At 41.9% G+C, this 24,571-nt stretch overlaps 2 protein-coding genes across 2 annotated transcripts; both read right to left on the reverse strand.

The window, feature by feature from the left end:
• Positions 1–2,644: 2,644 nt before the first annotated feature.
• On the reverse strand, positions 2,645–10,807 carry fam114a1 (family with sequence similarity 114 member A1). Its single transcript, XM_080859509.1, has 14 exons — positions 10,778–10,807; positions 9,758–10,084; positions 8,011–8,095; positions 7,724–7,926; positions 7,125–7,259; positions 6,690–6,842; positions 5,992–6,157; positions 5,516–5,598; positions 4,833–4,916; positions 4,461–4,577; positions 4,053–4,192; positions 3,744–3,816; positions 3,602–3,655; positions 2,645–3,270 (listed from the first exon to the last, which is right to left on the reverse strand). The coding sequence occupies exons 1-14, from the start codon at positions 10,790–10,792 to the stop codon at positions 3,139–3,141; spliced, it is 1,767 nt and encodes a 588-aa protein (XP_080715635.1). The 5' UTR covers positions 10,793–10,807; the 3' UTR covers positions 2,645–3,138.
• A 3,163-nt stretch (positions 10,808–13,970) lies between these two features.
• klf3 (Kruppel like factor 3 (basic)) lies at positions 13,971–24,236 on the reverse strand. Its single transcript, XM_080859706.1, has 6 exons — positions 23,931–24,236; positions 20,100–20,155; positions 18,241–18,856; positions 17,450–17,591; positions 15,867–16,027; positions 13,971–14,774 (listed from the first exon to the last, which is right to left on the reverse strand). Exons 2-6 carry the CDS (start codon positions 20,136–20,138, stop codon positions 14,593–14,595), a joined length of 1,140 nt encoding a protein of 379 aa, XP_080715832.1. The 5' UTR covers positions 20,139–20,155; positions 23,931–24,236; the 3' UTR covers positions 13,971–14,592.
• Positions 24,237–24,571: the final 335 nt, after the last annotated feature.

The following is a 24,571-nucleotide window of genomic DNA, read 5'->3' on the forward strand; positions in this document are numbered from 1 at the left end:
TGTGTGTGTGTGTGTCTGTGTGTGTTCGTGTGTGTGTGTGTGTGTGTGTGTGTGTGTGTGTGTTCGTGTGTGTATGTGTGTGTGTGTTTGTGTGTGTGTGTGTGTGTGAGAGAGAGAGAGTGGGAGTAAAAATCTTTCTATTACTCTGAACAGGACTCTCACCTATTCGTGAAGTTGAAAAGAATGAAGTCCCTTGTGAGAAACAAGGTAGGGATTTCAGGATAAAAATAGGCACATTTGTGATATGTGGTTTTGCCTAAAACTAGGCAGTCTTGAAATAGCTGATGATGTGTGTTCAAAAATATGTGCAATATCTAAATTCACCATTGAATAGTAAGGGTAAAATCAATGTCAGAGCTGCGTCTAGCTTACTGAACATCGCTTTCGGTGTTCAGTGTATAATTGCTCATCTTAGACATACAGTAAAAGGTACTGATATTCTCAAATAGAAGTTTGAAGTAGAATTGACTACAGTGAAGTCCTAGTTTTGTCTGATGTCTTTCCAGAATCTGGGGTCTCACTGCTGCCGACCCAAGACTTCACACATAGCCAGTGGGGACCAATGTGTGAGTGAATACATCTTTTTAGTTATACTCAGGAAAAACGAATTCCTAATGCTATCACATGCAAGTACTCTTACCCAAAAACTAAACCTAACCAAACTAACAACTACCCAACCCTAGTAAAGGAAATCTTAGTAAAGATGTGTAAAAGATGTGGAGACCATGACGGAATCTGTGGCGCTGACCACATTCGGACTTGAAGCCCATGGAGGACACAGGTTCGATTCCGGCCTGATGTCATTTCCCCTGTCCACTCCCCACCTCTTCTCCCTCTCATTTCCTGTCCCGCTCTTTACTACAACTATCGATTAAAGGCCAAAAAGCCCAAAAATAAATCTTTAAAAAAAAAAGATGAAATGATTCATACGTCCATACAGGACTGACTGATGAGGTCTCCTTCTCTTCTCCCCTCCTTCCTGTCTTAGCCCAGCTGCACCACCGGGGGCACCCACCAACCGTCAGTTTGATGTCTGTCACCACGGAGGATCAGAAATCATGAGATTGAATGTGTCTGCATACACCCTTCATCTCTATCGACCTCTGCAGACTGCAATGTGTGACATACGATATAGACTAAATGTCTAAGGGAAACACTCTTTATTTTTCCCTTCAAGAACAAGGTTCCTCGATTTGATTATAGAGAAACAGTCCTGCGGAGACATCCTGCAGTGAAACAATTGTTATGATGGAGAAGATGGTGATGGAGTAAACCACTGTAATACACATCACACCACTGTGAAAAAAAGGCACACTATATTTGGGATTTTTTTATTTGGATTTTAAAGCATGAGGGTTATTTTACAAGTTCAGCAGTCACAGCTGAGACTGTCAGGCACTGAAAGAGTTACATTAGCCGCAGTTCCACTATTGGGCCAAAGGGGGCGAGCTAGAGCAGGCCAAGGCCAGGTGCAGTTCCTTGGTCTCTCCCAGGGCTTCTCAGAGGATGGCAGCCAGTGGCTTTTGGCCCGCTGATTATCCTTGGGCCAAACAGGGCTAACTGGTGCTTCAGGTGTCAAGGTATAATAAAGGCTACTTATTTAAATAATTAAGGCTGTAACATTAGCTTGCTATGAAATCTAACAACAAACTATGCCTATGTTATGGTATGGGACATATTGTGGGCGGGTTTTAGGGAAATACTGCAGGCTATTGGCCCTAAAGGCTATTATGACCTCATACAGATTCCCAGTGACCCATCTTTAGTTAGCTCACATCACCAGGTCACTGCCCTCTACATATATGGTATCATTTCTTAAGGCAGCATAACTATACTCCGTTTTGGAGAGGCTTCAATCTAATCTGCAGTTAATATGTTTTTAAAATTAAAGCAGGTATTAGTTTATATCAGAGTTAAATACAATTTGACATAAGCTTTTTTGACATTTTTGAGTTGAGTTTTGACAATATTAACTTCTTATATTTCCCTTCATAACTTAAAGATGGAATCTTTCAGACTAAATAACCATACATATTCCTGACATTTATTTAAAAGTACATTCAATTAGAATATAGAATATTTCTATTAGAATAGTTTTGCTATAAATGCAAATTATTTTGGTAAGCCAATGAAGACAATGCAAATACATGTTCCATATTAATATATAATCATTTCTTCCCTAGAAATTCCCTAGACACATTCCTTATTGGAAACACAGCTGTTTCATAATTGAACAGAATTTCTCATCTTTACCTAAACCTTCACTGTTTCATTGAAAGAAGACATTGACCGCCTATACATGATACAGTCCCTTTCTTCTTCTTATGATCCTGAAAGAAGGGAACTGATTCATTTTATAATTCTGATTCAATTTCCAAATTTTTCATGATGGCAAAACAGCTTAGGCAGTTAAAGCCACATTTCTGTCTTTCCATTCTAGCCATTGTGAGATGCTGCATAGAGTAATTCATATCATTTAAGATACTTGAGGTCATGGGTGAAGCAGCAGCTTGTATTTTGTAATGCCGAGTGGCAGACACCATTTTTGCTGAGTGCCAGTCTCAGAGAAGAGAGGAGGGAGTTTCATCTTTTGTTAAAAAAAAAAAAAAAAAAAGCCTGTACAAAAAACAAGTGCAAATCACAATAATATTGTATCATATTAAATTAGAAATATCATCTATGTAACACAAATGCAGCATGGAATGGAGTGACTTTTTTCTTGACTAAAACATTTTAGTTTTTTGTGGGCATGGGAAATGGAGGATATGTCTATATGATGAATTAAGGCACAAAGATGTTGGGGTCCAACCTAAAACCTTTGGCAAAAGCTGCTTGCACTGTAGTGTATTTGGCACGGAGTCCTGCGCAGTAACTTCTTAGTTCTCACACACATTAAAAACTCTCAAAACATGCTAATGTGACAGAGCAATGACCAACATTAGAATAACCTTAATTAGATTTCTGATGTTACTATACTGAGCATAAACAAACAAAATATTTTCTTAATCTAAACTTATTGCAGTAAGCTCCTCTAGTACACACAGTGACATTCACACACAAGCAACATAATACTCAACACACACACACAAACGCACACACACAATAAATCAACTCAATGACATATTATACATACAGACTCTACGCATTATTACAGGAGTCTGCGTCTGGATGAGCGGAGCCTTTGGTTCTGCTGGTCTTGATGTGTGAGATCTGCAGGATTGGCAGCAGCAGCTGGAATGCATTCTGAATGTAGGTGGTGCTGTTGGAACCCTGCAGAGTACAGAGAGCAACAACGGGAAAGTTGTTTTGTGATATCATATATTTGGAAGGCTTCAGTTACTGAAAAAATTACTGTTACTGTACTATGGGCTTGACAGTAAATGGACAGAAGGCTTGCACATTATCCAATAGACTTTAATATAACATGTCAAGACTTGCAAGCTAACCAGATGTAAGTAGTCACTGTCAATATGGGAGCTTGTATTGATTTTAAAAACAACGGTTGTCTTAATAATGACACTTCATCCCACACCAAAGTCTGCTGTGTAAATGTGTGTTTCAGACTGCTGGTGTACACAGTGGTGTGGTGCCATCCGCTTACCTCCAAACTCACACTATCCACAAGGGGGTTCAACTCTTCTGCTTTTCTCTGACACTGAACACAGCATACAGAGATAATTAGTGAAGAGAAATAGGGTAGATAATATTATGCTGTTTGGTGCAGGTTTGTCTGTGTTACTTACCCCTACATTCAGTAAAGTATCACAGAACTTTCTGGCAAGGCAGTCCACCTCCTTGCACATGGCCAGTGTCAACCTGTAACATCAGCAAATCCAGAATTCAAAACCTAGCGAAAGGCATGGTCACATAAGGTGTTGTCTGCAGTTGTGTTTATAAAGATAATTATGTGTTTATAAAGAGAATTATACAGTTCTGGGATCTCAGAGGGAAACTATACTGAACTACCTGAACTCTTCATGGCTTACTTTCCATTCTTTCAAATTACACACAGCTCAAAATCTAGCACACACTCTCCAGTACACACACTTTACCTGACTAGTATGGAGGCTTGCTCACTCGCTGCCTTCTCCTGGTCCTGTCCGTGGAGGATTAGTTCGGCCACTTTATGAAGTTGCTCTATGCTGCGTGCCGTCACTTCAGCCAAGCTACCAACTGAGGACAGATACACATTCTACACAGTGCAATCACACACAGACACAGACACAGACACAGACACAGACACAGACACAGACACAGACACAGACACAGACACAGACACACAGACACACACGCACACACATAGAGACACACACACACAGACACGCAGACACACACACACACACACACACACACAGAGTTTTCCCGATTTTAGTTTTTTTTCCATAGATAAACTGATAAGGAAAAGTGTTCATACCTCATCACATTCAGCAGACAAATGCCACACAAGGGCCATGTTTTACCTCCACACCGTCAGAAGCATCCTCTTTGATATTTCTCTGTTCTTCATTCTCTTCCTCCTTATCAATGCTTCCCTCGTCCTTCTCCCCTGATTCTGTGGAAGGGGTGGACTCTACACCCTTCTCTTCGTCCTTCTCTCCTGATTCTGTGGAAGGGGTGGACTCCACACCCTTCTCTTCGTCCTTCTCTCCTGATTCTGTGGAAGGGGTGGACTCCACACCCTTCTCTTCGTCCTTCTCTCCTGATTCTGTGGAAGGGGTGGACTCCACACCCTTCTCTTCGTCCTTCTCCCCTGATTCTGTGGAAGGGGTGGACTCCACACCCTTCTCTTCGTCCTTCTCTCCTGATTCTGTGGAAGGGGTGGACTCTACACCCTTCTCTTCGACAGCTTCCTCAGCAGCCTCCATGGGAACAGGCTGCTTCACCTCCTTCACCCAGTCGTGTGCCCTGACCCGCGCCTTTGGGAAGCAGACGTGCACAAGTTGAATTGTTGTGCATACATGAAAACTTTATACAGATTCCCCCGCATTTAAATTGCTTGAAGGCAAATACAATACAATTTTTTGGTTAAAATGTATTGCGTCCTATTCGTTTCAAGAACTATTACGCATGAACACACAAAGAACAAGGACAAAACCCAGAGGCTTGTTTCCTGAAGTAGTCTTCTTCTTGTTCTTTATCGTTTTATGGCAGCTGGTGTCCTTACTGTCACATTGCTGCCACCATCTGGATCTCCATTATATTAGCTTCCTAAAGTCTTGCACAATATCCCGCAGTAATGACACTTTGTCAGCCTCAACCCCTGACAAAACTGTCATCACCATGCCACCCCCAACCCCAATTGATAAGGACCTTATGATTTGTTATGGATCATGAAATCAGGATTTTCACAGGATTTTTACACAGGTGGGCATCCGAATGGCTTAGCATGTATGGCCATGACATTGTCAGTATAATGGCTACTGTACTGTACCGTGGTGTGTTTAACATGGCAACACTGTGATATAGGCTACGTGTGTGCAGGGTCGAGGGGAAGCTTTGTTTAGTAAAACTGCACCTTGTTGAGTTTATCTGGGGTGGCGGCAACATGGAGCTCAAAGAGCAGTTCTGTGAGGACACTGACAAATTCTTCCCCATCAGCTGTTGAAACACACACACGCACGCACACACACACACACACACACACACACACACACACACACACACACACACACACACACACACACACACACACACACACACACACACACACACACACACACACACACACACACACACACACACACACACACACACACACAACACACACACACACACACACACAGAGGGAGAGAGCGAAAAACATTATTTAACTTTTTAACTATTACGGGCTCTCAAATATACATAATTGTGTATGGAATTACAGCTTGAATCAAATCCCACAGCATTCCATCTGTGGTACTATGGTTCCTTTGATTGCAATATGGATTATGACGATCTGATTGGTGATCCTGAGCTACAGGGTCCCAGGCTGGGTGGGTCTGGGGGACTCACAGAAGTGGGTGGTGGAGGTTATTTGGGAAGAATGATCACCGTTTTCCTCTGCTGCTGAAGCCTCCTCCTGTTCGTCTCTTTTAATGAAGATCTCCTTTATAGCGACCAACTCACTCTTCAGTTTATCTAACTCTTCCTCTCCCATAGTGGACAGCACATCCTGCACCTGAGAGAGAGAGAGAGAGAGAGAGAGAGAGATGCTCAGAAATGAGGGTATGTTTATTTGGCATAGCCAACACCAAATGCATTGCAGACAATAGATCATTTTTGCATGTGTTAAGATTTGACATCTTTTGAAAGCTTTTCTTCTGAAAGATACATCCACATTGAATTGCAGTGCAGAAAAATCTAAGCATAATTATGGCTGTGTGTCGTCCATTTATGTATTTTAAGTTGCTTTCATTAAATTCACATATTTCAACATGCCTTTATACTCTGAGGGGTTCAGGCAATACATTTGCGATGCTTGTAACAGGCTTGTCCATGTGGTGTATGCAATGCTTATATAGGATCAGGACGTGTTTTACAGACTATGTGTCTTTCTCAACCATGGTATGCAACCCCATTCATGTTTTTTGCTTTAAGAAAGTATTTGTACATAGCTAAATCCATCCTGACCTACACCCTGTATGGATAAATATTATGCAGACATCTATGTGCTTCTGTAGAATGCATGTGTGTTGGTATGTGTGGCAAACCTTAGCTTCACTCTCATTGGACAGGATCTCCAGCGCCTCTAAGTGAGACAGACCCTGGTAGTCATCAAACAGGATGCTGTAGTGGGCTGTGGGCTCAGAAACCCACTGATTGCTTAATTTTTCCCGTTCTCGCTCCTTTGCCTCCTTCAGTATCTATACACCGCAAACACACACACACACACACACACACACACACACACACACACACAGTTCTATTATCATACTTTTAAAACGTGAAATGAAAGGTGAAATTACACTCATCAACAACTTCAAAACCCTGAAGTTGTCTCTACAATAAGACAGAAATACAAATTTCTACAAAGATAGAAAACAATTGTCTGTCTGTCTTTGTCTTTCTCTCTTTCATTCTCTCTGTCTCTCTTTCATTCTTTTTCTCATTCTTTCATTCTCTCTCTCTCTCTCTCACCTCTTTACCTGAGACAGTGACACAGTCTTCTGCATGAGGATCTTGGTCTTCTTAAAGCCGGGGTCGCTCTCTGCTAAGACTATCATGGTTTTCTTCCCAATGAACTCCAGTGCGTCCAAACCACCAGAGATAACAGACTTGCCCTGATGGAGTAAATTATACTGATGATGTTGTCGTGACGATGACAATGTTACAATATTCAGACATCAGATTTTAGTCTATGGAGTAATTAGTGCTAACCCATGAGTGAGTCTTTGGGGAAAATCAACAAGATTGCATTGCAACAGTTTTGCACAGCATAAATGAGTGAAGTTAAGGATGAAATAGTGGACATTTTTGGATACTTTTGAAATCATTTCCCATTTAATTTTCCTTTCTGCTGCTGTATATTATGTAAATACTTGTCTATGAATGCTGTAGCACATGGCACAATAATAAGTTGTACAAAATGAATGTTGTCGTGCCGACACTTAACCTTGTACTTGTATGGTTGTTAACTACCATTGTCTTTTACAGAAAAACTCAATCAAATCTAAGTAACAAAAAAAAAGAAATAGTGGACAGATTGAGACAGGGTGACGGAGCAGGGATGAGGCCACGGACTCACAGTGTTCTGCATGGCACTGGTGATGCTGGAGAGCACTCCTCTGCTGGGCTGAGTGGCAGAGGTGGAGGGTGGAGTGTGTTCCTCCGGTCCGCTCCCCTCTGCGCAGGCTCCTCCTGCCTCCTCCTCCGCCTCCTCACAGGAGGAGTCCAGCTGCGTCCGCAGGCCCACACCCGCCTTCCCGCGCACGGAGCTCAGGGTCTGACCTGAGAGAAACAGACACGCATGGGTTTCGTTCCGACCAAAGATAAGAATGGACTCTTCAAAATTGGATTGCCATAATCATTTACCAACAGTGGAGGTGGCGCTAGTCAGAAGGGATTTGCCCCATGAACTCCAGCCTCCCCAACTCTTGCCTGCGGTGTCAATGGATGGCTGTATACAACCAAATACACACATACAAACACACACACACATACAAACACACACACACATACATAAGTTTACATATCCAGACACAGCTGAAAGCCAATACTGTGGTGTCATCCATAAAGATTGCTTAAGTGGCAAGAGTTTTCCAACCATCCAGATTCCCTTAGGGGGTGTTGGGAGAGGTACTCAAACAGCCCTGCATGGCATGCTGCCACCCTGACAGGTGCCCAGAGACTGTCGCAAGTGCTGCCTAGAGAGAAGACAAGACAGTCATCCTCTCTCTCCCATATGTCCCCCTCCATAGCCTTATCAGAAGCTATAGAAGAGAGGGGATCTAATTAGCATTCCTCCCTTATTGCTATATCCAGTGTTATAGTTGAGGCACTAAACCTTGAGTCCGAGTCAAGTCTCAAGTACCCAGTGTTCAAGTCCAAGTCTGAGTCACCAGAGAAGAGTCTGAGTCAAGTGTCCATTGCCCAACGTCAAGTCATAAATAACCTATTGGATGGATTAATCAGGAATAAGTCCATTGAAGTATCTGTTGTTTGCCATTAATGTATATCATGGAATGTATTAGATTTCGGTAATGACTTGACAGCCCTAGCTATAATATAGCTATCAATATCGTATGCTCCTGAAAACCAGGTCTCAAGTCAGAGTCCTGTACTCGAGTACTACAACACTGGCTATACTCCAGTCCCTGATCCAGAAATGAATCAAAGTTCAACCTAGTGTATACGGCTGGTAAGATAAGCAGTGAAATGTTCCATTTATAACATTAAGTACCATGCAGTATTGATAATGATGATGATTGTTTATTAGGGGTATACTTTTTCTAAATAACCTACCGCACATTAAAACATTGCTCCTTGAATTACTATGCGCTGGCAAGGTCCCCTCGGCCCAGACAAAGATCACCATTGTCCAGTGCCCAGCTGGCCTGGAGGTATCAGCATGTGCCAGTCTGTCTCTTTGGTAACAGTCTACAAAATATCAGCCAGAAGCTTTTGTGGCTGTGAGCCAACAGGATATTGACCTCTGAGGAGAATAAAATAGGTGACGCATGCTGCATCTTTCCAGTGAACTTTTGGACCTTTACAATCCATATCAAAGACGCATGGATTAACATGCTGTCTGTGTCTGTAGGCTGATTCGACACAATACACATGACGAAGATGATAGTAACCCAGGAGGGTCAGCTGCATGTTTTTTTCCAAAGCAGCTGACAACAGGGAGGGTCAATGCTGGGCAGTAGCACAGATAGAACCTATCTGAAGTTCTCAACCCAACATTAGGGGAACAGGGGGAGAAATTGAACAGAACACAGAAAGTAGTTTGAATTAGTGACAATATTTCAATGCAAGCACTCACCTGTACTATGAAACATGATCTTAAACATGATCTTCAATAGTTAGTTTAAGTACTCATAGTTAATCGTGCTTATCCTGCTAAGCTGATCTACTCTTGAACTGATGTTCATCATTATATCGTAGAAAGAAATAATATCTTTTTTTTTAAATATGGAATTCCGATCAGTTTTCAGTAGTGTGTAACAAAAAAAATAGTGTGTAACAAAAAAAAGACAGTTTTACCACAAACATAGTCTCAGCCACTGAGTCTAGTTCATTAGTTGACATACATCACATATCAGCACACAAACTGTACCTCAGGTTCCTCTGGTCCATCAGGTTCCAAGTTCACAGACTCTCCACACTCAGTTTCCAGACCCTCAGCCTCAGTGCCTGATGGGTCATCCTGGGGATGTAGCGGCAAACTCGCTGACTTGTCCTCATCAAGGTAATCACTAGTCTCTTGTGGTTCAGCTCCAGCCAGAGAAGGTGTTGGATGGATAGGAGGAGATGTGTCATCTGTACAGGAAGGAATATCCTGCTCTGAAGAAGTCTTGTCTTGGGGAAAGGCCACATCTTCGGGTAAAACGACGTCGGAGACAGAGGAGGCATCCTCCCCAGCATTGGTCTGTGACATGGTGCTCTTAGATGGAAAAAGAAGGACATGAACACTATTTGTAAAGTTGGAGAAATTCTACCAAAATGGAAACTAATAGTGTTTTCCTAGAAAGGACATCTGGTAACAAACTCATAAGTAACCACCGTGCTCACTGCCTGACTCTAGCAAAACACTTCGGAGTCTACCATGGACAGAGCATCCTCAAAAGTCAGTAAAGGTTACAATATCTAATCGTACCCAACTGTCAGATACCTCCTTCTAGCGACACAAATAAAAAGTGAAGAATGACAACGTAAAGCCTTTTATCATCGCAAGCCAAAGGAACACCAAAAAACTGAACAAACTTACCACCCTTTGACACTTGAGTTCCTAAACTGCGGTGATCTGTCACACATCAATGCCCAATTGACTTACGTGAAAACTATTTACGCTGTATGCTAAAATAATCGGGTTAACTGTAGCTACCTTTTAATTGGGTTATTTTCAAAATGTTGCTTAAACATAAATCACTTAAATAACTCGTGTAGGCCTGCAAGCGGACAAAACAAAATAAACAAACAAGCCATTTAGCATACTTCTTACTGGAGCTGTGCAATCCTAGGCAAGATAATACATTCTTTCTGCAAAATCTAATGGGTGTCGATACAAACAAATTCCCAATACACAGAATACAACGAAGGTTGTTGTATGGCAATGTCTGAGATAGCGGCATCTTACCAGATTCGTTGTCATTGTCAGTCCGTGATTCTCCCGAGCCTTCCGCCCAGTCTGTCCGCCACGTCGGCACCCCATGCCATGTGTTGTTGTGAGTGACGTCAGACGGAATAGCCTATGGTTTCATCAGGAACAAAGTTTGTAGGCTAGTCCGGATGACAACGTCCACTCAAAGACAGATAAGTCACAAAATATCGCCTCAGCACTCTGTAAAATGTTGTTATTTTTTACTAGCATTAACATCTCACTAGCTCAATCCGCTATTTTGCATGGCGTAGTTGCATTTGAATGTACCAGCAATTTAGCATTTTAGGTGGGCGTAATTTTAAATATGAATAGCCTACGTGTGTCCACTAGGATATTTAACTTGATTGCGCCACACAACAAAGACATATTCCTTGTATGTGAGAACTTGGCAATAAACCCATTTCTGATTTTGCATTACTAGCCTACCACTAATGTAGGCTATACAGCGAATTACAGTGAAATGACCATCTAACTGCATCGCCAGTGTGGAAGTTGACCGGAAGTTTGTAGTTCATTTGTAGTTTATATTGTTAGCATGTTAACACTTCCTGGTTCCAAATAAAAAAAGCACTATGGAAAAATGAATGAGTTCTTTAGTTCAAGATTCAACCTCATCAAATTTGCCATTAAACTTTAAAGGCACCCAGTGCAACTTTTGAGGCTTAAAAATAAACATTCAATTTCTAGTCTTTTTTACACGTAGTAAGTTTCAATAACTCCATAACATTACATACCGACATTCAAGCAGCAAAGATGAGACGTCGTTGTGTGGTGAGAACTGATAGAAAATCGATAACAACAACAATCGTCGCCATTTTCTTTATTTTTTTTAACCTACAATAAATAAAGCAGGCTTCCAGTCAATGGAAAAATGGCTTCTCCCCACCGGCGATTGTTGTTGTTTACGATTTTCTATCAGTTCTCACCACATAACGACGTCTCATCTTTGCTCCTTGAATGTCGATATGTAATGGTATGGAGTTATTGAAACTTACTACGTGTAAAAAAGACTAGAAATTGAATGTTTATTTTTCATTGAATGTTTACATAAAGTTGCACTGGGTGCCTTTAACCCTGACAGCTTATATTAAACTCTCTAATTTCACCTAAGTTTTAATGTTTTTCATTAGGCTACTTAATGGCATTAAACAACGTTACTATTATTTTTTTTAAACACTTACCACATCATAGTCTATAGAGAAAGCATAGGAAAGTTCAGGGTCGGATGTTACCAGTTGAGTCAATGTCATTGCCTGATGTGGGCCTTGAATAAATGCAAGATTGCTGCATCTACTGACCTGAACACAGATACCAGAGGTAATAATTACATCCGCAACTGGCTAGCTACCCTGGTGCCTCTCCAACATAGCCCTATGCTGAATTCAACCTACCCAGGGTACAGGCTGGAGAGGCGACACGGATTGGAGATAATCGAACCAAGGTCCATTGTAGTCCAGTGTAGTGCAGTTGTTATCAGTATAATAAAGATGGCAGGGTAGGCTTCAAAATAATTTCAATAAAAAAATTCTAAATAGGTCTTGGCTATCTGGAATACACAGAGGACGGAGTTTGAAAATGTTTTAAACTATGAAAGGTATAATAACATAAGCAGGTATCAAACCCAGATCTAAAGACTGATCAGTTCTGTTTTTGTTAACCATAGCAGGTAGCCCCGTGAAAGAGGTTTTCAGAAACCGTGTTAAACTTAAATGGAGAGAATGTTCCAGTATCAATGCATTGAGTAACAACCATAATTTAAGAGGACATTAAACCTCTCAGAACCAACGATCACAATTTAACCAGGGAAATTCATCTATGTGCTCTGGGAATTTTGTGTTCTGCTGGATATTATGCCCACAAATCTACTAGGTGTATAATATATATGTTCAAAACAAAGGGAAAAAAAACAATTCATTGTGCAAAATATATCAATACATGTTTATTATATGATATTATTAATTCTAATAAAACCATATGCATCTGTACAGTATATATACCCAATTCACAGTTTGGTACGAAGCTAAGAATCCATTCCCTCTGAACTGTGAGAATATATATTTTTCGATACAAGGATTCACATCTTTATAGAAATGTATACTAGTCATTTCAGGTAAAAAAAAAAAAAATCAAAATCATGCAATTAATAAAATACAAAATCTCATCACTTAGGTTTTGTCTTTCTATAAAAATATATTACAATTTCTATTATAAAAATCTGCATAGAGAAAATGTGTTTTTTTATTTCTTTGCCTATTTATTTGGCTGCTGTGGGTTATGGGATCTACCATAGAAATAGATGCTTTCCACGACCTCATTTCTGCCTGGACTGTCACTCTTTCAAAAAAGAGGTATTGAGCCTCAGGTACCTTTTCAGATTTACCCTTATAACCTGAAATGCACTTAGAAGATGTATTGCAAAAACAATCCTTCGTTTAAATAGAAGTAACATTTGAATGTATGATGTGGTCTTGTTCACTGAGTACTGCCTTCCAGAAACGTTCAGACATGCTGCATCTCAGATATCTCAGAAGACCTTGGCTTCTATAATCAGTTATAAAGTGCACATGATCCATCACAATGACTTCTAAACAAAGGTCTTCCTCAGAAATGCTCTTAAAGTATTAGCAAATATGCCTTTATAAGGCACCTCCCTGTTTTCCATGATTCCTTTACATACTACAAGTGTCTTACACACACATTAAGTAATATGCACAACAACCAATACATTCCCAAAACCCAACCCAACAATAATGCCCTTTCAGAAATATTTCACATTTTGGAGTAGTAAATGCCCGTTTTCTCTTCAGGTAATTGGTTAAAATACAAGGAGCCATACATAGTCTTATGTAACCTAAAATAAATAGATCATGGACAAATGATGACAAATTGTAGACAAATAAAAGTAAAATAAAATGTTCTGTGATTAATAATGTTGACTAAAGGTGTGTTACACAAGAAAGGTGGCTGATGCCGTTATACTCTTTGATTAGTTCCATTCTACATGAGGATTTGCACACACACACACACACACACACACAGTACACACGCTTACAGACCTGCGCGCGCGCACACACACACACACACACACACACACACACACACACACACACACACACACACACACACACACACACACACACACACACACACACACACACACACACACACACACGCAAACACACACGCGCACACACGCACGCACACAGACCTCTACATATAAAATCACTCATTCAAATTTAGGCAGGAGGAAGACAATCAGTTGTTGTGGTAAAAAGGTCTGAAGCAATTATAACAGCACTAATTTTGAGTGGCACAAACTATTTTGCATTTATAGACATGCATTCTAAAATAAAAACAAGATTCACATTGTTTATGTCTTATCCAGAGAGACAGAGAATTAGACAATGTAGAAGTTGTGTCTCAATGTGTGTGTCTGTGAGTGTGTTATTCTGTGTGCATGTGCATGCTAGTGTGAATGTGTGTGTCTCTGTATCCATGCGTGTGAGTGTGTCTGAGTCCTCTGGCCAGCAGAGGAAGTTCACAATCGCTGTACAGCAAAGATCAATGAAAGCAAATCAGAGGACATACACGAGAAAAATAACATGAATGATATGAAAGAAAGTTAAAGAAAAATGTCATTTTTGAACAAAGGCTTTTGAGCAAGAACAGACACACGCTTCTCATCTCAGCGGTAGAGTATGGCTCAGGGGTTGGACAGCTAAAGGGGTAGGAGCATCAGTAGGGGGAGGGGGGGCGCTCTGTTCAGACCAGCAGAAGGTGCTCTGCTCTGGTCAGACCAGCAGGTGGCGTTTTCTGTGCAGGGCCAGGTGATCAGACCGGGAAAAGCTGCGCTCGCAGTCAGGGCACTGGAAGGGCTTGACGCCGGTGTGTTTGCGGAAGTGCCGTGTAAGTTCGTCTGAACGTGCAAACTTCCACGTGCACCCCTCCCACATGCACTTATATGGCTTCTCTCCTACAAAAAAAAGAATACACATTAAAAAACATTGAACATATGAAGATCATTACAGTTTCTAGTATATACATTTACAGACTTATGAAGACTAACAGTTTCTATTTACATTTACAGACTTATGAAGACTATTACAGTTTCTATATACATTTACAGCCTTATAAATGCATCTTTAACAGAATGGCAGATTACATAGTTACACTACAGTTTCTATATACATTTACAGACCTTTGAAGATCACTATCGTAACAGTGTTATTTATCGGACAGCGTGTGTTTTCGGTAAACGTTCGCGTTGACATGTTAATCCATTATTAAACTGAAGTTATAGATTGTTAAATCATTATTAAACTTAGCATTTTGATTTTTTAACAGAATAGCAGATGTTTGACACTGTCCGATAACTTTCATAGTTACGCTACAGTTTCTTTAGACATTTACAGACTTAAAAGGATTACTACAGTTTCTATAGACATTTATAGACTTATGAAGATTACTAAAGTTTCTATAGACATTCACAGACTTATGAATGCTCCTGAGGCTTAGAAAGCTGAACAAAGATAATTATTTAGATACACCTGTTCTATCCGCTGCTTTCTCCCCTGTGTTTGTGTATGAGTGTGTGTGTCTGACCTGTGTGAGTGTATGAGTGTGCGTGTCTGACCTGTGTGAGTGTATGAGTGTGCGTGTCTGACCTGTGTGCGTGTATGAGTGTGCCTGTCTGACCTGTGTTTGTGTATGAGTGTGTGTGTCTGACCTGTGTGCGTGTATGAGTGTGCCTGTCTGACCTGTGTGAGTGTATGAGTGTGTATGTCTGACCTGTGTGAGTGTATGAGTGTGCGTGTCTGACCTGTGTGCGTGTATGAGTGTGTGTGTCGGACCTGTGTTTGTGAATGAGTGTGCCTGTCTGACCTGTGTGCGTGTATGAGTGTGTGTGTCGGACCTGTGTTTGTGTTTGAGTGTGCGTGTCTGACCTGTGTTTGTGTATGAGTGTGTGTGTCTGACCTGTGTGAGTGTATGAGCGTGTGTGTCTGACCTGTGTGTGTATGAGTGTGTGTGTCTGACCTGTGTGTGTGTATGAGCGTGCGTGACTGACCTGTGTGAGTGCGCCTGTGTGCCTTAAGGTGGGAGCTCTTGGTGTAGATTTTATTGCAACCGCCAAAGTCACAACAATGGATCCGCCGTTTCTTCAGTGGATCTGGGGACTCCATAGGCCGTGTTTTGACAGGATGCATGATCACAGAGGGAGTATTTTTCCTAGGAAAACAAACACACATACATGTACACTGGTACATCTGTATATCTGTAGTCTGATATATCTGTATTGAACTCTGCTAAAAGGGAGGGAGAGAGTAAGAAAACCAAATAGTTAAAGTATTACTGCCTTTTCCTTGAATGACCATTAGATGACAGCATTATTCCTAATCCCTACAATACATCGAGTTATTCCCGCCAAGTTCGTGGCTTGTTCAATTTGATTTGATTGGAGTTTTTTGCAATTGCCTTTATCATGGGGATGTTGTGCGATGGTGCTGGAGTGTCTCAAAGGTTTTTACAGGGATGTATTCTTAACGTTCATAGTAAGGTTATTTTAAGGTTGTTTTTTTTTTACTCCTCGCTAGTTGGAGCCTGCAGTGGTCCACAGAATGCAGACAAACTGCCACTCCCCCTTACACATACTGTAATTAAGACTTCCTGTATCTCGCTATCTGCCTCCACCCCTTTGTGACTGTATGTTTTTGCTCTGAAGGGGAGGATTTTTTGACACAACACCCTTCAGTTCGCTGCCCATCCCGCATCCTGTAATCCATCTCTGGTCTCACATTTTAAATGATTAGAGAAGATGGAGTGAGGATGCTACATTTACATTTCTAATGCCACACATACAAGACATTCCTGAGCAACACATATCCACCTATTCAGAAAACATGTAAACACAGCGAAGACCACTCAGAAGTGAAACTCAATAGCAGTCCTTTTTCTCACCTATATAAGGGCTCTAAGGGGATGATGCATTCTGGGAGATTCTATCGGACTAGCAGACCATGCAGACATGCAAATACACATATTCACACGAAATAAGCGACGTGTGTGTGTGTCTGTGTGTGACAAAGAAATAGTTTAAGGGATAATAACAGGGTGTGAGAGAATGTGTGTGTTTTTGGAGGGATGGGGGGTTGGGTAGCAGATGTACAGTGTTGAAAGTATGGAGTGTTGACATTTAGCTGCATTCTTGAAGAATGCACTAAAAATTCCCCCACTTACAGTACCAGATAGGACAAGAAAGGACACGTTTGACCTCACACTTACTCACGCATGCACACACACACACACACACTTTTTACCATAAATTATCACCCAATAAGATCACCCAATAAATGGTCCCATACAGATATGTAAGGGTCCCATTCTTAGTTAATCTATAGAAGGAGTGTATAAAGCTGTAAACCTGTTAATCTATAGAAGGAGTGTATAAAGCTGTAAACCTGTTAATCTATAGAAGGAGTGTATAAAGCTGTCAACCTGTTAATCTATAGAAGGAGTGTATAAAGCTGTAAACCTGTTAATCTATAGAAGGAGTGTATAAAGCTGTATCCTCTTGTGGTTATGTGAGGAGACGATGCAGAACTGTATGAGTAACAGGAAGTATACAGAAGTGCATACGCGTGTCATACTCACTCATAAGAAAAGTGACTGTTGATCACTGAAGATGTTATTTCCTCGTCGTAGGGTTCTGGAGAACTGTCAGAGCCAGGCTCTAGTTTGATCACTTTCACCGGCTCCAGGTTGTCATTTGATATGTTAGGAGACCTCATGGAGGCTGCAGAAGAAATAAGAAAGAAGAAGGGAGTGAAGTTACAGTTAGATGTGAACTAACTATAAAACAACAGATTCCTTTGACGTAAGATAAGAGCATTTGTTTCCACTCAGACTTCTTTGGTAGCCTAAAGCTTCATGGAACAGCCATGTAATGTAATCTGAGATGAACTCAAGAGGACGCGTGGGGGAGTGACAGAGGCGAAGACAGCTGAGTGTTTACAGTAACTACAGTTGGGATAATAATAAGTTGGAAGGAAAGGGGAATTAGCTGTGTGTTTGTGTGTGTGTGTGTGTGTGTGTGTGTGTGTTTGTGTGTGTGTTTGTGCGTGTGTGTGTGTGAGTTTGTGTCTGTGTGTGTGTGTGCGAGTATGTGTGGTGTGTGTGTGTGTGTGTGTGTGTTTGTGCGTGTGTGTGCTTGTGTGTGTGTGTGCGTGTGTGTGTGTGTGAGTTTGTGTCTGTGTGTGTGTGTGCGAGTATGTGTGGTGTGTGTGTGTGTGTATGTGTGTGTGTGTGTGTGCATGTGCAAGTGTGTGTGTGTGTGTGTGTATGCGTGTATGTGTGTGTGTGTGTATGCGTGTATGTGTGCGTGTGCGGGGGAGTGGGGGTGTGTGTGTGTGAGAGTGAGTGAGAGAAAGAAAGAAGCAACTTACCATGCTTGTGTGAGGATGCAACTGCCCCTCCGTGCTTGTCATCAGGGGCAACTGGGGATAGCATGATTGGTTGGTGCATAGCCGAGGGGTACATGATGGGCAGAATGACAGGGATCATTCCATTAGGGGCGTGTAAGACTGGCATCATGGCTGAAAAGGGCATGGCCATCGCTGTCGGAGACTGCTGCCTGGGCCTGGGGGAGCCAGAGGCAGAGCCACAGCTGGAGCTGGAGCAGGTGGGCGGTTGGGAGTGGGGGTGTGTGCTGGCGCTAATGTGAGGGCTGCTGTAGGTGTGTGGAGGGGAGAGAGAGCTTCGAGTGGATGATGGAGAGGAGGGGTAGAAAGAGGAGGGAGAAGAGGAGGAGCGCTTACTGAGGGAGAGATCTACTGGCTCCACCTGGGTGGTGGAGGGGGGCTGGGCTTCAGACTGCTGCTGGGGGTGGCTAGAGAAGGCCTGAAGGTAGTGGGTAGGGAAGTGGGGCTGATAGTAAGTGTGAGTCTGGTACTGAGATGGGTAGAGATGCCCCGTGCCAGTGGGTCCCACGTGTGGAGGGAAGATGACACTGTAAGCTTCCACTTGAGGTTTCAGTACTGAAGTGTAGCCCTGGAACACCGACTGAAGGAGGAATGAGAAAATGAGAATAAGGGGAAATTAATATATATATAATAATAAAAATATATATAATATGGTACATACAACATGACAGAGGATGATATATATATTATTTACACAAACGTAAGGTGATTGACCCATGCATATAGGAAGCATAATCACAAACACACAAAATAATCCAACAACAGACTGCATCTGGATGTCCCAAGAACAAACAAGAATACCAACAAACCAAACACAAACTCTCTTTTTCCTCTCTCGAAGACACACAGCGACACACACCCTGGGAAAAAGTCATGGGAAAGGAATGTGTGTCCATCTGTGACAGAGCCCGAAGGAGACTACGTGGCGAGATGACAACTGAGAGTTGTTATTGTTGTTAAGTACGTGTTTTAGACCCTCTAATTGTTGCATCCCACTTGGGCCTCAAAGCTGGATTGAAACCTAGCACCCCCACAGAGACCAACCCAGTCTGTGTACAATACACCGACACACGGACCCAGCCTGGCCTCTCGGTACATGCTGCGGTGAAAACATGGATAGAAGGAGGGAATAGTGTGAAACTAGTTCTACCTCTCTAAGTGCATGCTGGCTAACAATGAAAAACAATGCAGACACACACACACACACACACACACACACACACACACACACACACACACACACACACACACACACACACACAGACACAGACACAGACACAGACACAGACACAGACACAGACACACACACACACACACACACACACAGACACAGACACACACACACACACACACACACACACTCCAGATCCCCTTTCCTTTCTCGCCTGCCTTGATGGTAACCAGTCCGTCTACTGTATTCAACTGTTCCCCAGAACTGTTTGTGAAAGAGGAAGTGACAGATTGATTTTCACTCCACCATCAAATTGCATAAATGCAAAATGTCTGCTATATGGGAAGAGGAGGCAAAGCTATCCATTTAAACCAAGCGAGAAATAAAGAGAAAAGAAAACCTGAAATACAGAGATAGAGAGAGAATACTGTCTACTCACATCCACACATAGAGGCACACAAAACTTATATAGTCATTCACACACACACACACACACACACACAGACACACACACACACACACACAGTCACACACACAGTCACACACACACACACACACACACACACACACACACACACACAACCCATGGACAGTGTCAATTCTGTCCTCATGAAGCCATGTAAGTGGGGTCCCTCAGGGCGAGTAAACTCACCGTCTCCATGTCCTTTACTGGATAGTCATAGGTGAGCATGGCTGGCAGCAGTAGACCTGTGAGAGCCAAGAACAGAGGAGAAGCATCAGGCATCAGCAACCAACCAGTTGACAGTAGGGCCAGTTCTAACAAAACTCTTGTCTCCCTCTGTGTGTGTGTGTGTGTGTGTGTGTGTGTGTGTGTGTGTGTGTGTATATGTGTCTGTGTGTGTGTGTGTGTGTGTGTGTGTGTGTGTGTGTGTGTGTGTGTGTGTGTGTGTGTGTGTGTGTGTGTGTGTGTGTGTGTGTGTTGAACACAATTAAAGAACATGCTGAAAACATTTTCTGGTGTCATTATCTCTGACCGAACTTGTAGGCCTCCATTTAAATTCTACACACAAACATTTGGGTTTTTAAACACAGAGACAGATAAAATAAACAAACACATATGGACAAAAAGTTAGGGAATGTCAAATCTCAGAGTTAACTACACATAAACACAAACAGCTGTATGTTCCTATGTTTCTTTCGAAAGCACAGGTGTGCAAATGTGATGTGGTCACGCTAAGCGGGTGAATGACACAAGTGAAGAACAACTGGACTTACTGATGAATGTCTTGTTTTAAACACACGTTTCTCTGTGTGTGTGTGTGTGTGTGTGTGTGTTTATGTGTGCAAATGTGTATTTCTGAATATGTGTTAATGTACTGTAGATCAGTGATCACAGATTTTTATAGCTACCGTAAGATCAAGGTTAATGTATGATGGAAAGACATTCAATCTTGACCAAAGTCTATCGATCATGGATTTAATTACATATTAACACAGAAGCATAACTCGCATCAAAGCCTTCACAGCACACTACACGCACCTTTGTGCCTACACACGTGTGGAGACACACCATGAATAAATGTGAAAAAATCGATTCACATCCGAAAAGACATGCTCTTCCTGGCTAACGGCGGTTGCTAGGTTGAGGTTGGCGGCAGTCAGGGTGTGACCACCGGCTACAGTTGCCAAAGAGACAAAGGCTGAGAGAATACTGTCTACTCACATCCACACATGGAGGCACACAAAACATATATAGTCATTCACACACACACACACACACACACACACACATACACACACACACACACACACACACACACACACACACACACAGGGACTGAAGAACAGAGAGATAAAACACAACCACTGAAAAAGGAGTGTTTATAACAATTGAGGTCAGCTGAGGGACATTCATTCATTCACTATCACGAACACACACACACACACACACACACACACACACACACACACACACACACACACACACACACACACACACACATACACTGATGGACATTCTTTCGTTCACTATCACAAACACACACACACACACACACACACACACACATACACACACACGCACCCTGTTAAGGAGAACCCTGAAATGCACTCTGACATATGATCACAAATTACAAATAAAATGACCTTTTTTATAACACAGCTCTTCAGAATGCTGCGCAAGGTTCCATTGATTTGAATGGGCTGCCACAACGTTTGGAAAATTCTTTATGACTGCTTGGGGTCATGTTGTTATCAGAATATATTTAAAACGTGCAAATATACGTAAAAAGCGCAAATATTATCTAAGTGCTGCTACTAAGCACCTAAACAGCCCACTTATCAAACATTCCGTCTGTCTATACTCTTACCTGTTAGTCTTCTGTCACACCTTTCCTTTGCCATATCTCTATCCCTCGCTCTCTCACACCTTTCCTTTGCCATATCTCTATCCCTCTCTCTCTCTCTCTCTCTCTTTATACTTTTCAACTCAGAGTGAGGGAGGTGAGTGTATGTCTGTGTGTCTTACTTTTTAGCACACACACACACACACACACACACACACACACACACACACACACACACACACACACACACACACACACACACACACACACACACACACACACACACACACACACACGAAAGTCAGGAAGGGCATAGCAAGGCACACCCACCCAGAAATATAAAATCCAGAATGATATCACTGACCACAGTTGATATGACATAACTGCCCCTCCTACTAGTTTAACAGGAAAGAAATACATGAACCTACTTAACAGGATCTCACCGAGGCCGGCTGACAAAATGTCGAGCCCCAGACTATTCTTAAATGGATATGAGCATGTGAATATGGGAATAGAATATAACTATTACTTGAGTATGGCACCTTTACGTATTGCACATTTGGGAACATTGTCAAGGCTGTCCAGATGTCTTTCAACACAAAAGCCTAAAGCTATAGCTCAGTCACTTCATTTGTGTTGTAAAAAACTCGACTTGAAAGCTGTTTCTTTCCAGACATGGGCGGTCAGCATCAGTGAGGACAGACAGCATGCATACTTTTATGAGGGTGTATGTGTGTATATAGGCAGAGGTGGTGGGGTCACTTGAACTAAAATATGAGAGAAGTGAAGACATAGTCTGTTTTAGTTTAACGTTTAACGAGTAAGCCTTCATCTGTTTGTAAAAACCTTTAGTTGCACAAAATAAAGTGTGGGGTCTTGCCTACACATGTACTACCACGGAAAGAACATTTAATGTTTAGCCCTGCATGTCCAACTACATGCCCTTTGAGCAATGGTGTGTGTGTGTGTGTGTGTGTGTGTGTTGTTCCAGCAGATAACATCAGTGTGTTGATTCAGGGGGAAAGGCGTGTAAGAGGGTTGGGTGTGTGTGTGTGTGTGTGTGTGTACGTGTGTGTGTGTGTAAGTGTGTATTTGTGTGCTAGTGTTTAAGGGAGTGAGTGTGCACGCCCTACTCCACCCCATCCCCCCCCAACAAAGGCAGTTTCCCTTAAGAGGCTCCAAACAGGAAGAGAGCCTCTATGTGCCAAGTGGAATGTCTGACGCAAGCTATAGCCTTGAGACAAAAAGTCAGGAAATAAAAGCTGAGGATAGGTGACAAAGAGAAGCATACAGGCAGAGTGAGTGAGAGAGTAAGCGAGAGGGACAGACAGACAGAGTAAAGGCATTTATTGTTCATTGCTTAACTTCTGTGAGCTTGTTCACGTTTTACTGAGTGCATCATTCACTGCTTTCTGAGTCATATAGGTGATATTTTGATCTCCACATGGATTGCAATTTTAAGTTTACACTTCAGAACATTTCCAGGAATTTAGTAGTCCATGTCTACAGATGTCATACAGCAAATTACATTATCAACAACAAAGTATCTAGTATCTAAGTCTATAATCACACTGAGTAGGACGTACACTACCAGCCTACCAGCATGACATCAGAGTGTCTGAACCCCTTTTATTTAAAAGTCCTATCCATCAAACATTTGGATGACAGTCCTTTAAGATGATATTAGCTAATCTACTTTTAAAACAGATCTATGATGGTGTAAAGACTGAACTCCCAGGACGGTATTACATCTCATGAGACTAATGGAATGAAATTGTGTGCAACTGTCCCATTTGTGACACATATGACAGAAAGAGATTGTTGTTGAGTTATAATTATGCCATAGCATTGTTCTGAATAAAAGAATATAAAAGCGGTGCAATCAGGAAAGAATGACTAACTTATGCATTAGGTATATAAGTCTGACTGGTGTAATTGTGATTACAGAAAGTTAATCTATAGCCTATGGTTAGATGTGGGCCAAAAGGCCGAAAAAACAACAACTGTTACAGTGATAGTAATATGACACCAATGTATAAAATGTAGGCGACAAAAAAGACAACCAACGATGTTCTGGCATCTGTGGAACAATTATGTGACATATGAAAAAACAGACAATAGTATTGTATTCCATGGTGGTGTCAACATACACAATTAACGCAAGTTATATTATTTACCTCACGTGATTGCTTTGTCTTGTAGCTGTTCCGTTTTTTAAGACTTAAGGAGAAAAGTGAATTGTCGATATTCCGTTTTTCACGAGAGTAGAGAAAATGCCTTTGATATCAGGAATTCGGCACAAAAAAGTGACGCAGAAAAAACGTCGTGTCATCTGTCCCTGGCAAACGCTGGGGAATAGGCTGAGAGAAAAGTCCCAAAAACTTGACCGTCCACAAGCAAATGCTTTTGAAAACTTCCCCAAGTTAAGAGACTTTGCTTTAGAGTGATTTTTCCTCCAAGAAGACCGCTTGTCATATGATCATTGGAAGGGCCGTGTTGTGTTCTTGGGCGGAGACCGGCGGCCACTGGAGGCGAGGGTGGGGCGCGGGTTTGGCTCCCGGTGCTGGTGCGCGCGTTTGTGCGTGTGTTTCTGTGTGTGTGTGTGTGTGTGTGTGTTCGTGTGTGCGGGCGCGCGCGCACGCGTGTATGTGTGTGGTTGCACACCAGAGGTGGAGAAAGTAAGCAAAAGCTGTAGCTGTACTCTAGTAAAGGTATTGTTAACTTATAATAGTAATGACCATCAAAAACAATAACTTGAGTAAAAATGTAGAAAAAAATTAAAATGTATATTTCATAAAATGACTTGAAGTGGTGAGTA

Source organism: Sprattus sprattus (assembly GCF_963457725.1).
Source record: "Sprattus sprattus genome assembly, chromosome: 20".
Classification (NCBI taxonomy): domain Eukaryota; kingdom Metazoa; phylum Chordata; class Actinopteri; order Clupeiformes; family Clupeidae; genus Sprattus; species Sprattus sprattus.

Coding starts and splice junctions, on each gene's coding strand:
- fam114a1 (XM_080859509.1), bottom strand. Junction 6,158..6,689: donor CCAATGAGAGTGAAGCTAAG/GTTTGCCACACA, acceptor TCTCTCTCTCAG/GTGCAGGATGTGCTGTCCAC. Junction 3,271..3,601: donor TGGATAGTGTGAGTTTGGAG/GTAAGCGGATGG, acceptor TGTACTCTGCAG/GGTTCCAACAGCACCACCTA.
- klf3 (XM_080859706.1), bottom strand. CDS start 20,138: ATGCTCACCTATGACTATCCAGTAAAGGACATGGAGACG. Junction 16,028..17,449: donor AACAGTCACTTTTCTTATGA/GTGAGTATGACA, acceptor TTGTTTTCCTAG/GAAAAATACTCCCTCTGTGA. Junction 14,775..15,866: donor ACACAGGCGCACTCACACAG/GTCAGTCACGCA, acceptor TTTTTTTTGTAG/GAGAGAAGCCATATAAGTGC.